Source organism: Babylonia areolata, chromosome 2 (genome assembly GCF_041734735.1).
Source record: "Babylonia areolata isolate BAREFJ2019XMU chromosome 2, ASM4173473v1, whole genome shotgun sequence".
Classification (NCBI taxonomy): Eukaryota; Metazoa; Mollusca; class Gastropoda; order Neogastropoda; family Buccinidae; genus Babylonia; species Babylonia areolata.
The window spans coordinates 63,526,316-63,541,315 of NC_134877.1; the positions used below are offsets into that span (position 1 = coordinate 63,526,316).

At 41.5% G+C, this 15,000-nt stretch overlaps 2 protein-coding genes across 4 annotated transcripts in view; one reads left to right on the plus strand and one right to left on the minus strand.

The window, feature by feature from the left end:
- Positions 1 to 4,776, plus strand: part of LOC143276025 (4-hydroxy-2-oxoglutarate aldolase, mitochondrial-like) — a 17,001-nt gene extending 12,225 nt beyond the window's left edge. For 2 of the 3 annotated variants that reach the window (XM_076580414.1, XM_076580420.1), the window contains exons 7-8: positions 1,058 to 1,191; positions 2,587 to 4,776. In XM_076580414.1, coding sequence (XP_076436529.1) covers positions 1,058 to 1,191; positions 2,587 to 2,736 — 284 coding nt within the window. In that variant the 3' untranslated portion in view covers positions 2,737 to 4,776. The remainder of the gene's footprint in view (positions 1 to 1,057; positions 1,192 to 2,586) is intronic. The other variant, XR_013053495.1, reaches the window with a different exon arrangement.
- A 3,154-nt stretch (positions 4,777 to 7,930) lies between these two features.
- LOC143277976 (myoferlin-like) overlaps positions 7,931 to 15,000 on the minus strand; it is a 96,655-nt gene continuing 89,585 nt past the window's right edge. Inside the window, exons 46-49 of the mRNA XM_076582985.1 lie at positions 13,607 to 13,791; positions 12,339 to 12,448; positions 8,665 to 8,812; positions 7,931 to 8,187 (exon numbers count right to left, since the gene is read on the minus strand). Coding sequence (XP_076439100.1) covers positions 7,957 to 8,187; positions 8,665 to 8,812; positions 12,339 to 12,448; positions 13,607 to 13,791 — 674 coding nt within the window. The 3' untranslated portion in view covers positions 7,931 to 7,956. The remainder of the gene's footprint in view (positions 8,188 to 8,664; positions 8,813 to 12,338; positions 12,449 to 13,606; positions 13,792 to 15,000) is intronic.

Here is a 15,000-nt window from a genome sequence, read left to right on the forward strand (position 1 = left end):
AGAGCGATGTTTTTGTTGTTCCAGATGGTGTTCAGCTTGTTGAGTGCCATTGTTGTTTGGGCAATTCTCGAGAGTACTTCTGGTTTAGATCCTTCATCTGACACGATTGCTCCCAGATATTTGAAGCTGTGGACTGTTTTAAGCTTTTCGTCGTTGACTTTGATGTCAATGCTGATGCCGTTGGTGTTGTTAGTCATCAGTTTGGTTTTCTCCGCACTGATTTGCATTCCATACGATGTGGAGGCTTTGTCTAGATGTTTGACCAGGCTTGCCAGTTCTTCTTCTTTTCCAGCCATTCCATCAATGTCGTCGGCAAAACGTAGGTTTGTGATTGTTCTGCCGCCTATGCTGACTGTGTTCTTTTACTTGCGCTAAATGCATGCTGCACACAGGACCTCGGTTTGTCGTCTCATCCAAATGACTAGCATCCAGACCACCGCACAAGGTCTAGTGGAGGGGAGGAAAATACTGGCCACTGATGGACTCGAACCAGTGTGCTCAGATTCTCTCACTTCCCAGGCGGACATATTACCTCTAGGCCAACACTCCTCTGGTCTTCTGGATAGACCCTTCCTCTGGGATTGACAACAGTTATGATGCTGTTTCTGTTATGGTAAAAGGAATATTTGGGTTAGCCCATCAAGAAGGCTGTTAACAGATTAAATAATTCAAATTAACCTGCAATAAAAGGAATAAGTATATTGTTCTGTCTCAGTAATGTACTTTCATTGTTTCAAGCTTGGGTTTTAATGTAGAGTGAAGTGCATGGCTTTCTTTCTTTTTTTTCTTTTTAACACAAATCTTTGTTTTATATGTGTGCGTGTGTGTGTGTGTGCGCGCATGTGCATGCATGTGTGTGTGTGTGTTTTAAACTGTTAATAGTTCTTAGATATGCAAAATGTTCTTAGATGTGTCGTTATAATTATTTTCATAGGACCTCTTAAAATACAAAAGAATGTACTTGTCTCTCAAGTGAATATCTTATATGTTTGTATCGTGAGCTGCACCATCACATATTAATTTCTCTTGAGTTGACTGACGGCATGATGTATAACAGGGTGTGTGGGAGGTGTGTGTGCCCTGGCCGATGCACTGGGAGAGGAGGTGTGTCGTCTGGCAGAGCTGTACAGCGCTGGGAACCTGAAGGAGGCTCAGAGTTTGCAGCAGAGGCTGGTAGCTCCAAACGCGGCAGTGAGTTGTTCTTTGTTCGTCAGTGCCTTACAGGAGAGGTCATAGCATGGAGACCGCTGTGCTGGGTGTGATAAGTAATTTCTTGACAAGGGCTAATAAGAAACTGGTCTCTCTGTGGTTGCCCTGCTAGACCTCAGTGCAGCATTTGACACACTTTAGCATTCCATTCTGCTTAAGAGATTAAATGTCACTATTGGCAGTCAGGTTACAGTTCAGAAATGGTTTACATCTTACCGTAGTGGTCGGTGTCAACCAGTTCTTGCTGACCAGATCAAAAAGCCCCAAGTCCATGTGTGTATGGTGTATCTCAAGGTTCAGTCTCAGGACCAGTCTTATTTACCTTGTGATCTCATCCATTGTCAGACGTACTCTTTGCACATGAGTGATTTCTGTAAGTGTGCTTATGACACTGAATTGTTACCAGACAATTCTTGTACTGTTCAGACTAGTAATATTCAATCTTGTATTGAAGATATGTTACACTGGATGAACAGCAAAAATATTTCTTTTCTTTTTCACTTTCCATATTACACTCTTTTTGTACTGTTCATTCTTCCAATGAAAAGCTCTGTAAACTTCTCAAAAGGTAACATGAAGAATGCTTGGTGATGTAGCTGAGTTTGTACAGAAATCAGCATGCAGATTGTAACTGAGTGTGTACAGAAGTCAGCATGCAGAATGTAGCTGAGTGTGTACAGAAGTCAGCATGCAGAATGTAGCTGAGTGTGTACAGAAGTCAGCATGCAGAATGTAACTGAGTGTGTACAGAAGTCAGCATGCAGAATGTAGCTGAGTGTGTACAGAAGTCAGCATGCAGAATGTAGCTGAGTCTGTACTGAAGTCAGCATGCAGAATGTAGCTGAGTGTGTACAGAAGTCAGCATGCATAATGTAGCTAAGTGTGTACAGAAGTCAGCATGCATAATGTAGCTGAGTGTGTACAGAAGTCAGCATGCAGAATGTAGCTGAGTGTGTACAGAAGTCAGCATGCAGAATGTCGCAGTGTTACGAGTGTGGAAGGTGGCTGAATGGTTAAGACCCTCATCTGCCAATACAGAGTCGGTGAGGGTCAGAGTTCGAATCCCACTCTCTCCCTTTCTCCCATGTTTGACTGGAAAATCGATCTAAGTGTCTAGTCATTTGGATGAGATGATAAGCCGAGGTGCTTTGCACACTGAAAAAGAACCCATGGCAACAGCAGTGTTGTCCACTGGCAAAATTCTCCAGAAGAAATGAACTCGGATAGGTACACAAATATATCTGCCTGCACTCAATGCCTGACTAAGCATGTTGGGTTTTGCTGCTGGTCAGGCTTCTGCCTAGCGTATATGGACTTGTCAGAATGCAGTGATGCCTTCTTGAGAAACTGAAACTGAAAACTCGAGTGTGTTCACAGGTGACCCGACAGCTGGGTGTGGCGGGGCTCAAAGCCGTTATGGATGACCTGGGCTACTATGGAGGACCCACCCGCCTCCCCATGCTGCCTCTGACCCAGTCCCAGAGGGACAGTCTGCGGCAGGTGTTCCAGGCATCAGGATTCATGTGAGCCTAGGCTGGAGACTGCTGTGAATGGGACTCTGCTGTTGGCGGCTGATGGTGTGTCAAAACTGATGCCTTCCTGAGGATGGATTGCTTGGTGTATTCAGATGTTGTTTTAATGTGTACTTACATTTGTGCACATCCTTGCATGGAGATGGTTATGAATGACAGTCAAACACACATCTTTCAGACAATTGCATCTTTTGTCTGCACAAGCTACTGTGATTGTGTTTTACAGGGACAAGACAAGACAAATGGTTTATTGACTTAAGCCTTGCTCATATCAGGGGAGGGGGGAAAGGGGAAATCAAAAGCACCAAAACACATGTAAAAAGTTCTTCCACACTCTCCAATACACACATACGCGCACACACTGTTTTACAGGGAGAGAAAGAAAGATGCTTTTTGTGGATTAAAGGCAGTGTTATTGATGGTACACTGACTTATTTGTCATCAGTGGTTTTCCCCTCTGCAAGACCCAAATATCCTTTGAATACAAAAAACCCATCCCACCCACACAGACAAAAAAAAAACAGGATTGCTGAACCTTGTAAAATGAGATCAGTGTGTCATGAGTTTGAAGTGCAGTTACTTTCTGTGTGTTTCACAATGACATAATCAGTTTTGCTGAACAGAAGTTATGCAATGCCCAAAACGGACACACACTCATGTGGAAGTTGTTAACACTGGACCCCGAGTACAGATTTATCCATAACACCTGGTTACTTCCCTTGGGCCACGTATAGGTATTTCTGTTCTGCAGTGGCCACATTGTTTCACTTTTTCAATCAGTTCTACTCTCACTCCATGCTTTTAGCTTGTTGACTCCAGCCTCTACATTGTCTGGCAGTGTTTTTAAGGAGATTTGGTGTGTTTTTGATGACGTGTGCATTTTGTGTATAAAGTGTGGTTTCAATAGTGCACTCAGTTGTTGTAGGGCTGGTCCACAGAAACTGCAGTGCAGCTGCACTGATGAGATATAAAAAGTTAACAAGATAGGTTATTCTTTTGAAGCCGCATAAAGAGTACAACTGGTCAGTGCTCTGACACATACATGGCGGAGGAAACCTGCTCACATCCCACATTCTTTTCTGTGATTGCATTCTTTCCCTAGTAAGGTGGTCAGTTTAACGGATGCTAGGTAAGTCTAGAGACTGCCAAGCATGGGTGGTTGCAGAGCTGAAGGTCATAAAACTGAGCGTTGACACTTTGAATATGTGTGTTGCTTTTTTCCCATTGAGACTTGCACAAAAAACTCCAAGCTGGGAATTGGCTGTGCACATAGAGATGAAGCTATGTGTTTTGGTATCTGCATTGTACCCCCCAAAACAGAGTATGGCTGCCTACATGGCGCGGTAAAAACAGTCACACACATAGAAGCCCTCTCATGTACATAGGAGTAAATGTGGGAGTTGCAGCTCACGAACGAAGAAGATGGAAGTATCTGCCTTGTGACAGAAACGCTTCTTTGCATCATTCGTGTTTTGCATCAGTTCATTCCAGATGATGTGAACAGAGAAGGTTGTTTCAAGACAGAGAATTAAATAGAAGGGAAGTGGAGGGAGGCAAGATAAGGATGATAATAATAATGATTAGTATTTTACATGGCGTTGCTTCATGTGCAGAGACAAAGCACTTTCATCCCATTCATTTGCATGCATGTATGACTCTAAGAGGAATGGAAGACAAAACTTATAAACACATGTGCATCGAAAGCTAGCACCTTCATGATACACATTTGTTTGTGATATCATCAGTATTATTTATGGTACAGTGTCTGTATGTTAAGTTCTATTGGAGTGTGCATGTAACTGATCAAAACTGCATTGTTTTGGCAATTTTTTTTCTGTAAAATAATGAGTGCTTTAGCTCTAAATATTCTACCTGTTGTTATGTGTGCAGTATATATATGTATAATTTTTTTCTCCTGTTGAAACAGTCATAATGGTTTTAGTGAGAACCTATGCACTTTCTTAAAAAGTAAAAGAGGAGAATTTTCCCAATAATTTAAAACAAGAACAAACAAACAAAAAAAACAAAAACACAACTACCCTACAAAGCACTTACACTGCTTTGTGCTTTCAATTACTTGGGAACATCTAAGTTTACAAGTTTGTGATTTGCAGCCAGTTTGTTTGACGTGGTGCATTGTTGCATGCCTCACCATGCCTTCTTTCAGGGATTATGTAATTCATTCCGGAGCAAAGCTAGAGGTTGCCCTCTGATGCTGGAAGTATGCAGAGCTATGCTTATGACTTGCATCTTATGTAAGTTATTCTTTTCACTCACTGCACAGTCATGCCCCTTGCTTAATCAGGTTGTATAGGATGTGGTTTTAGGTGGGGGTTTTTCTTCCATTTTTGTGTGTGCAATATATAGACATTGAACTTTTCAGTTGAAAAACTGAATGATTATAAAGCAATGAATGATGTGTCAATATTTTATCAACATGTACACAAACACACATACACACAAAATGCAACCACATACATGCACACACAAACATTGAGGCAAGAAAACCAGGGCAACAAAAAACACAACCACTAACCCAGCTGATAGCAAAGTGTTTGTGTAAAACAAACCAGTGACATTCCAGACTGTTGAGTATTCCAGACTGATGCACTGAGTGAGCCAGGACAGAGGTTATGAATATTCAGAGACTGATTGATTGATGTTAACAATGTCCTTGCAACCAGTTTTTCTGGAAAATACTGAATCCTGGTTTTTTGCACCATTAATAAAAAAAATAGACAGGTTTTGACAAATTAATTCAGTGTGTTGTGTGTGTGAAAATGAGTCTGATTTTCCCTGCAACACTGGGGTCAAGAAAAAGTGGGGTACACTGACATTCATTCACTTGTGCATTCTCTCCCCTGATGCTGAACGTCCTTTTCTGTGATGACTGTGTCACCATAGTGCATAGCAACTTGACTCACTCATTATCATGAATTTTTTAGCCAAAGGTGGTTTCTGTTGACTTGAAGTTAACAACCAGGAGGTGGTTGGTTGATTTCTTTATAGTTAATTCATACAAGATGTTGATTTGTACAAAAAAACAAAACAAAAAAACAACAACCCAAAAAAACGTATCATAAAATGATGAAATTTGGTATTTTAACACAAACTCTTTTTACACCCCTTTAAATTTTTAATTTTTTTTTTATTATAAGCATATTATATACATGCATGTTATAGAATAGGTATAGATATCATGTAGTAAATTACAAAAGGCAAAACAATACTACTATTAAAAAAAAAAAAAAAAAACCCTTAAAAAATTGTACATGATCCCAAAACAACAAAATACTACCAAAAAGAAAAAAAAAAGAATGTTAAAGGAATGGAAGAAAGACTGAAAGAAAAATGAATTCAAGAAAAAACTGAAATTGTTATGGACAATGTGAGAATCAATGCAAATTTTGAAGTGTCAGTCTGATAACGCTAATCACTGACGTTTCCATCAAGAGAGTGCAAATAAAGTAAACATGCACCTTCACTTCTGTGTCAACACGTATTCAGACCTGTTAGCAAAAATCACTTATGTATTTAAAAAAAAAAAATATATATATATAGATATATAGATATATAGAGAGAGATATATGTATTTACAATATCTATACAGGGTCTTTGTGCCTTGAGGGGTGGCAGAATCAGTTAGGTGTTGGACTTGTGATCAGTGATCAGTGATTAAGACCCATTTTGGCATCATATCTCTGGTTTTCCTCACTCTACCCAAGTGTAGATAGATACCTGACTTTGGTCAGGGGGTGGGCGTTGGGGAGGTGGAGAGGTTAAAAATGGCGGAAGGAGAGCACTGGGCTCTGCCTTCCCACGCTGGGCCCTTTGATACGGTGAACATGATTTCACTGCCCTAATGGGTGCATCTGTACTGCATACTGAATGACTGCAAGAAGCTGTCATTTTCATTCTGTGCTCACAGCCGCACAGTCTATCCGTGTCCAGTGATGAATTAACCCATCTTCACCAGGCTCTGCTGCAGGCTGCCGGAGGGAGCCCTGAGCCTGGTCTTCAGTGGACTTGCACCTGAACTCCTAAAACCCACACGCCCATTTTGTTGACTCATGGAGAAGCTGTAGGCTTTTCCATGACACACATGCTGCCAGGAATCACATTCGATGCCAATACACAGGGTCTCAGGAGGAGTCTTTGTACTCAGTGTTTGTTGGACCAGTCTTTGTATACAGTTTTTGTTGGACCAGGGGCTTTGTAAACAGTCTTTGGTGTTGGACTGGAGCCTTTGTATAGTCTTTGTTGGACTGGAGCCTTTGTATACAATCTTTGTTGGACCAGAGCCTCTGTATACAGAGTCTTTGTTGGACCAAAGGCTTTGTAAACAGTCTTTGTTGTTGGACTGGAGCCTTTGTATACAGTCTTTGTTGGACTGGAGCCTTTATATAGTTTTGGACCGGAGCCTTTGTATACAGTCTTTGTTGGACTGGAGCCTTTGTATACAATCTTTGTTGGACCGGAGCCTTTGTATACAGAGTCTTTGTTGGACGGGAGCCTTTGGAAACTGATCCTTTGGTGGAGACCATAACATCCTTGGGACTGGCTGGTGGAAGGTTGGCTAAAGGGACAGGGGTTGAGCAGGGAGGTCACAGTTGCGGACATACCACGAAGTCTGGAAGCAGTTGGCCAGGTTCCAGGGAAAGCAGCCAGATGTAGCTGTTAACTTAGATAAGAATGATTTAATTGCCTCATGTCTAACCAAGTGTATTATCAAAATACAGAACAAGGTTGCAGAAAAATCGGTATTAAATAAATAGTCCCACCTTCAATCCACACATTTCAGGTAATATATATATTAACTGTTAAAACAGGAAGAACCAATAAACATACTTCAAACATACAAACACAACATGATGTATTGCACATTGATTATAGAGTAATCTCATGCATACCTACCTACCTGTATACCTGACTATCTACCTCGCTCTCTTTACACACACACACACACAGACAGTTCACACTCTCTTCGTGTCCTGGGCACCACTCCTTGCAGGAAGCACTGAGGTAAATACCAAGACTGGTAAAATATAAAAATATAAACAACAGTAGGCTCTTCATGTCTTAAAACTTGTATTCATATACATACATATATATATATACATATATGAACCAAAACAGTAGATGCTATAAAAATTCATCACACAGTCACTCTCACACCTACCCACCTACTCTCTCTACGGACTTCACCACGTACGTGTCAGCGTCTGGGATATTGGAACCAGGGGTCATCCCTCACGCCCCATGTGCTTCGGTAAGAGCGTCTGTGCCGCATGTCGTCCACTGCGTGACGAGTACGGCGGCCGTGAGAGCCGGGACTGTCCAGATGCACGTCCACCACCTCTTCCCTGATGGCTGGCTGCTGGAAGCTCGGGGCCATGCTGCCGACTCCGCTGATCATCCGTTCCATGACCAGGTGAGCCACCTCTGCCTGTTGTTTGTGTGGGGCGGGAAAAGAAGATTTGATTTATTATTGATCATGCTTCTTCTTACATAGTGCCTGACTTCAGCTAGAGAGATGACGGAAATGGAGATTTGATTTATTATTGATACTTCTTCTTACACAGTGCCTATCCTCGGTTAGAGAGATGACAAGAGAAGGAGATTTCATTTATTATTGATACTTCTTACGTAGTGCCTATCCTTGTTAAGAGAGATGACTGAAAAAGGAGATGATCTTTGACCCTTAACACTGGCTTTTGAAAAGATTTATGTTCTGGTCCTGACCATTTATTACAGTTTTGGTCTGCTGTGATTTCGATTCAACACAGCCTTCGCCACACCCCACCCTTTTTTTTTTTTTCAACAACCCACCCATTCTAACCAAGACCTTTCTAGAGGCTCCCCCCTCCCTTTCAAAGCCCCAACCATCCATACCCTTCACCGTTGCCAACAGTGACTGACTGACCGGAAAGGCGTAGATGAAGAGGAGGAAGAGGAGAATGAAGAAGAGGCTACTGGTGGACACCACGATGACCCATTTGTAGTTGCGCCAAATGATGAAGCGTAGAGTCTTGAAGGGAGACGTGAACCACAGGAATGAGGTCTCAGGCCGCCTGCACACAGCCAAACATTTTAACCCTTTAAGTGCCCCCTTAACTGTGGTGAATTGAGATCAGTTGTGGCATGAATTCAAAGTGCAATTATTACTTTTTATGGATTTTTGGTGGTGTAATTGATTCTGCAAAAACAACAGTAATGAAAAAAGTCCCAAGAAGTCTGAAAAAAGAATAATAACTAATTTCCTTACCTGTAAGGTAAGTTTTATCAGTATTAAGACAGCCTTCATTGACAAGCATACTCATCAATTGCAATTGATTAAGGGACTGACTTTAAAACTCAAAGCAGGTTTTAAAAAATAGATAAATAAAAGGACATAAATTATTGTTACTGATTTGTATATCTACCATCAGGTATATCATTAGAAATATGCATGTGTGCTTATTATTGAGTGGGCATTCATTATATTCGTAAAAACTCATAAATTCAATGGCAGGAGACAAACCTCGACACGAGTTCAATATGAAAAGTAACACCAGGAAGCAGTCAAAGTTAACCATTTTGAGCACTGGAGTAATTTTGATGCTTACCACTGTCCTCCTCAGGCTGGCTGACTCTAGGAGATAGTACTGTGCCTGTGGGAATCTTTTTGTTAGACATTCAAATATAATCAAGACTAGTGTACAACTACAGTTCCCAAAATCTACCAATAAAAATAATCAACAGAAAATTAGAAACTATGTTAACGTAGAATAGGATCCAATCCCTCTAGGCTAACTTGCATGAAAAAGGGAAAGAAAATGAAAGAAAATCTTAAAAATGAAAAGTGTGACAGACTGACAGAAAGATTAACCATACCGTAAAGAAAAATGTTTAGATCCACCTCTTGCTCACCTTCTTCCCTGTTGGTGAAGTCAGTAAATAGGGAGTGGAACATAAATTACCTGCTTAGAATAACATAAGCAAGAGATATGAACAATTAATCTGATTTTCCTGTGAAGGTCACCAATCTTAAATCTATGTAAAAACCTAGCAGACTGCTCTATTGGCCAGTGTGCAAGACCGAAGCTGGAAGGGTGAATAACTCGCTCTTGACTTGCAGATTGCTCCCCTTTCTTCCTCCGGAAACAGGTCAACTGTAGCTAGATTTAATTCTAAAAAAAAAAAAAAAAATCTACCTCTGACCCGGTTATCCATGACAGTTTCAGGATTTCACGCACAGCAGAATGTAAATTTAGCCAGTGTCTTTCATCATGGGTGCCTGACGAACAACCAGGCGATCTAATGTTCTCACGTGTCGTAAACAGCTTGTGAGTCGGTGCGCAGCCATCTGCTCGCGATACCAAAATTAATAAGTGATGGTATGCATGCCTTGCACTCTATTCAGGGAGTCGAATCAGAATGCAGGAGCCGCTTGTATGAGATAGTATCGTACAAGTGTTTTCATCATTAGGTGAAAAAGGTGAAAAAAATCCAAAAATCTCGGACCACATATGCAATTCTTAGCAGGCCTAAACATGCTTTCTGCAAAGTGGTCCAGATACAAGATTACTTTATTATTTCTAGAAGAGAAAGAATTATTCACACGTTCGCTGATGAAAAGGCTTTACATCCACAGGACAACATGAAATGTTGCTGGCATGCTCACACAGTCCAATAAATAATAATGGTATTTACACTGTGCTGAATCTTGTGCAGAGACAAATCAAAGCGCTTTCGCACCAGTCATTCACACGCATGCATAACTCTAAAACTGTAGCAACTAAAGACAAGGAAGAGGCAGGCAAGAGAGGCTATTTTGGGAAGAGGTGGGTTTTAAGGCCAGACTTGAAAGAGCTGAGTGTGGAGACTTGACGAAGCGAAAGAGGAAGTTCATTCCAATCGCAAGGTCCAGAGACAGAGAAAGAACGGCAGTCAACAGTCGAGTATTTGAATCTGGGTATGCGTAAAAAGAGTTGATCCGAAGCCGATCGTAGTGAGCGAGATGGAGTGTAGAGGTGAAGGCAGCCGCAGAGATAGGAAGGGGCAGTTTTGTGAATACATCTATAACATAGAGTGCTGATCTTGTACTTTATTCGGTGTGAGACAGGGAGCCAGTGGAGATGTTGCAAAAGAGGAGTGATGTGCTCAGATCTTTTCTTTCTGAGGATGAGTCGGGCAGCAGAGTTTTGTATGCGCTGAAGGGACTGAATGGATGAAGCAGGCAAACCAGACAATAGAGAGTTACAGTAGTCAAGGTGAGAGAGAATGAGAGAAACCTCAAGTCTAGATGCGTCAGTGGACAGATATTTCCGGACGGCACTGATGCGCCGCAGTTGACAGTAACAGGACTGACATGTCTGACTGATAAAGTTTTGCATGAACAGTGTATTGTCAAGGACAACACCGAGGTTCCTGACTGACCTGGAAAGAGGGGTGGATGTACTGCCAAGTTTATTTGTGTCAATTGTGATGGAAGACAGTTTTTGTTTAGTTCCTATGATCATTGCTTCAGTTTTGTCCGCGTTCAACTGTAACTTATGTAAAGTCATCCAGTTTTGAATGTCCAGGAAGCAGTTGGATGTTTCTTGCAAGAGCGACAACAATTTTTCAGGGGTATCACTCTTCTGGAGTTGAGTGTCATCAGCATAAGAATGATGACTGATATTATGGCGATTGATAATTTCAGCGAGAGGAGCAGTGTACAGTGTGAAAAGCACTGGGCCTAAAACAGATCCCTGTAGGACTCCATGTTCGATTTTAACGGGTTCAGATTGGAAATGATCAACAATGACACACTGGAATCGATCAGTAAGATAAGATTTGAACCAGTTTAGAACAGTGCCGTTGATACCAAATGTAAAATGAAGATGGGAAAGAAGGATTGAATGGTCTATCGTGTCAAAGGCGGCTGACAAGTCGAGAAGAGTGAGAAGGGGAATTTTTCCTGAGTCGGACGCTATCAGCAGATTGTTCAGAATGTGGAGGAGAGTGGTTTCGGTGCTGTGGTCAGCGCGATAGGCAGACTGAAATGGGTTGATGAGATTGTTGAAACAAAGGTGGTTGTTGAGCTGCTTGAGGACAGCTTTTTCAAGGAGTTTGGACATGAATGGAAGATTAGAAACAGGTCGATAGTTTTTCAAAATGTTTGCGTCAATAAGAACACTAATGCATGAGTATATGCGTCACATAGTGTTAACGCATTGTACTGTACAAATATAATGCACACAATGCCCAGTTATGAAAATGTATAAATACCAAACAAAAAAACAAAAGCGAATAAACAAATTGATAAGATTAAAATAAAATAAAAAGGAGAAAACTCGATCATTTTTCAAAACTGTAAGATATGATGGGCACATTACTATCATTAAAACACATGATTTAAGAATCACATATAACTAAGACATGCATTCATACTTGCATATATCTATGTCGGAAAAAAGCAACGCAATGAATCATGAAGTAAGTATACTCAAGTTATGCAGTCATCAGTAAAGAAACAGTTTTAAGAAAATAATGTAGACAGCGTCATGGACAATGAAAGACAGACAGAAGCACAAGATGTGTGGAAGTCGGAGACAGAGGCAGGCAGACACTGACTTGGGGGGATCCAGTTTAGGGTTGGCGTTGGGTTCCTCCTGTCCAAGGCCGGCGGGTTTCTCCAGCGCTTCCTCTGCCGTCACCAGCTCCAGTTCCAATTCCACCTTGCCCTGCAGTTGTGATACACGGCAGGCATACTTATTCCCATAATGTGTAATCCACACTGAGTCTCACTCCTATTTGGTGTGGAGATTTTACACTGAGCTTAGCACGTAAATGAACCCACGGACACGGGTTGTCCCTGACAAATTCTGTAGAAAATTTCAATTTGATAGTGAAACTGATAGACTTGCAGACAGTAGTTATTTTTATTTTTTTTTTAATTAAAAAAAAGGGGGTGGGGGTGTGTCGTTGCAATGCGGTGGTGTGTTCTTCCCGGGAAGAGCGGCCTAAATTTCACACAGCGAAATATGTTGTGGAAGCGCTACTGCGTTCATACAAACTAGTTCATATATGCTATGAATTCCAGATCTGCTGGACTGATGTCTGAGCAGCAGCATAACCCAACACGCTTTGACAGGCCTTGGGTGCATGCATATAATTACATTTGTGTAGTGACGACTTTCTACAGAATTTTGCCAAAGGACAAGACAACACTTAAGTTACCATGGGTTCTTTCTTTTTTTTTCTTTTTTCTTTTTTTTAATATATTTTATTTTATTTTATTTTCTAAGTGCGTGCTGCACATGGGACCTCGGTTGTTTGTCTCATCGGAATGGCTAGATGCTACAGTTTCATTTTCTAATCAAACCTCAGTGGGAGAAAGAGCGAGACTGGGATTCACTTAAAACCCAGACCCTCTTAGATACAGAAAACACTACTCACAATCAGGTCCCGCTCTCCAGTCTCATCGCTGTAGCAGGGCCACACAATACAATATAATACAATACAATACAATACAGATAACCCTCTGCTTACAATCAGGTCCCGATCTCCATACTCATCGTTGCAGCAGGGCCATTCTATACAATACAATGCAATACAACACACCATAATACAACACACCATAATACAATACAGTACAATACAACACAATACCATACAACACAACGCAACATAATACAATACAGCATAATACAATAATTATAACACAATACCATACAATACAACACAATACAATGCAATACATGAAAAACTGTACTTACAATCAGGTCACGTTCTCCGGTCTCATCGTTATAGCAGGGCCAAACAATATAACACAACACAACACAACACAACACACTACAATACAACACAATACAATGCAATGCATGAAACACTGCACTCACAATCAGGTCCCGCTCTCCGGTCTCATCGTTGTAGCAGGGCCAGAAGCCCCGCACCCGCTTCATGTCGAACAAATTGCCGGTGTGCACGTGCCTCCCGCCCCTCACGTCCGGCAGCTGGTCTAGTTGACAGGCCCTGGCGCTCTTCACCGGCAGAGGTAGGTGGTTCAGATCCAGCTCCAGGGTCCCTGCCCGTGTTATGGAAATCGCAGTTAAAAAAAAATTATCTATGTACCTATTTATTCATTTACTTAATTATTTATCTATTTATTTATTCATTTACTTTTTTTTTGTTGATACATTGCTCCTCTTGTCTGGAACTCTTCTCCTTAGCATATGTGTGATTCCTCTTCCTCCAATCTCCTATCGTTTAAAGCTCAACTGAGAAGTGATTGAGTGTGTGTGAGTGATTGTGTGTGTGTGTGTGTGTGTGTGTGTGTGTGTGTGTGTTTGCGCGCGCGCGCGTGTACGTGTGATATACGTGTATGCATGCGCGCGCGCGTGTGTGTGTGTGTTAGGCACTGAAACAGCAAGGCATGCTTGGAGAAAAAAACAACCCAAAAACCAACAAAACCCGACAACAACATCCCTTCTGAAATGACTACTGTCTGCATACAATAGCTGGTCAGCCAGGCATATATAAGGAAGAAGAAACACTCATAGATGTTTTATTTGTGCCCGCTATTCATCTATACATCATTTAATTCGTGTGTTATGTATAATGTGATGAATCATTGTATTGGTATCACTTAGCACTATGTTTATGTACATTATTAAAAACACACAATAAAAATGAAATTAAAATATCTGCGAAGGAAAAAAACAACCTGTATTGGTATCACTTAGCACTATGTTTATGTACATTATAAAAATTAAAAAAAACCCAATAAAAATGAAATTAAAATATCTGCGAAGGAAAAAAAAAGTGGAGAAAACGAAAGATGAACACCAAAAGGCAGCTGTCAGTCGACTCTACCCAGGCAAGCAAGCAGCCTAGCGTGCACATGACGCCGTGTTTATAAAAGCGCGGACAGCTTGGTCTCTGACCGAAGGCAGGCACTATGAAAGCATTCATATCAATCATGCCCCCCACCCCCACCCCCTCCCCCCACAGCCCTCTCCTTCCGCCGTTCTAACTTGCCCCCCAACCGAAGTCAGGTACCCTTTCACACCTGGGTATGAGTGAGGAAAGTAAAGTATAGCGCCTTTCCCCAAGGACACACCACCAGGTCCAAAACGGGGGATCGAACCCTGACTGGCCCTGAGGAGCCAGTTGCATTGCTCGGACGGAAGAGCCTAGTATATCGTAACCCGCTACTGTGTGTAGTATGGAGCTGACCAATGGCGTAGTTCGGTCAACGTGCACATTTCGTCACGTGTAACTGTCCTGGAACAGA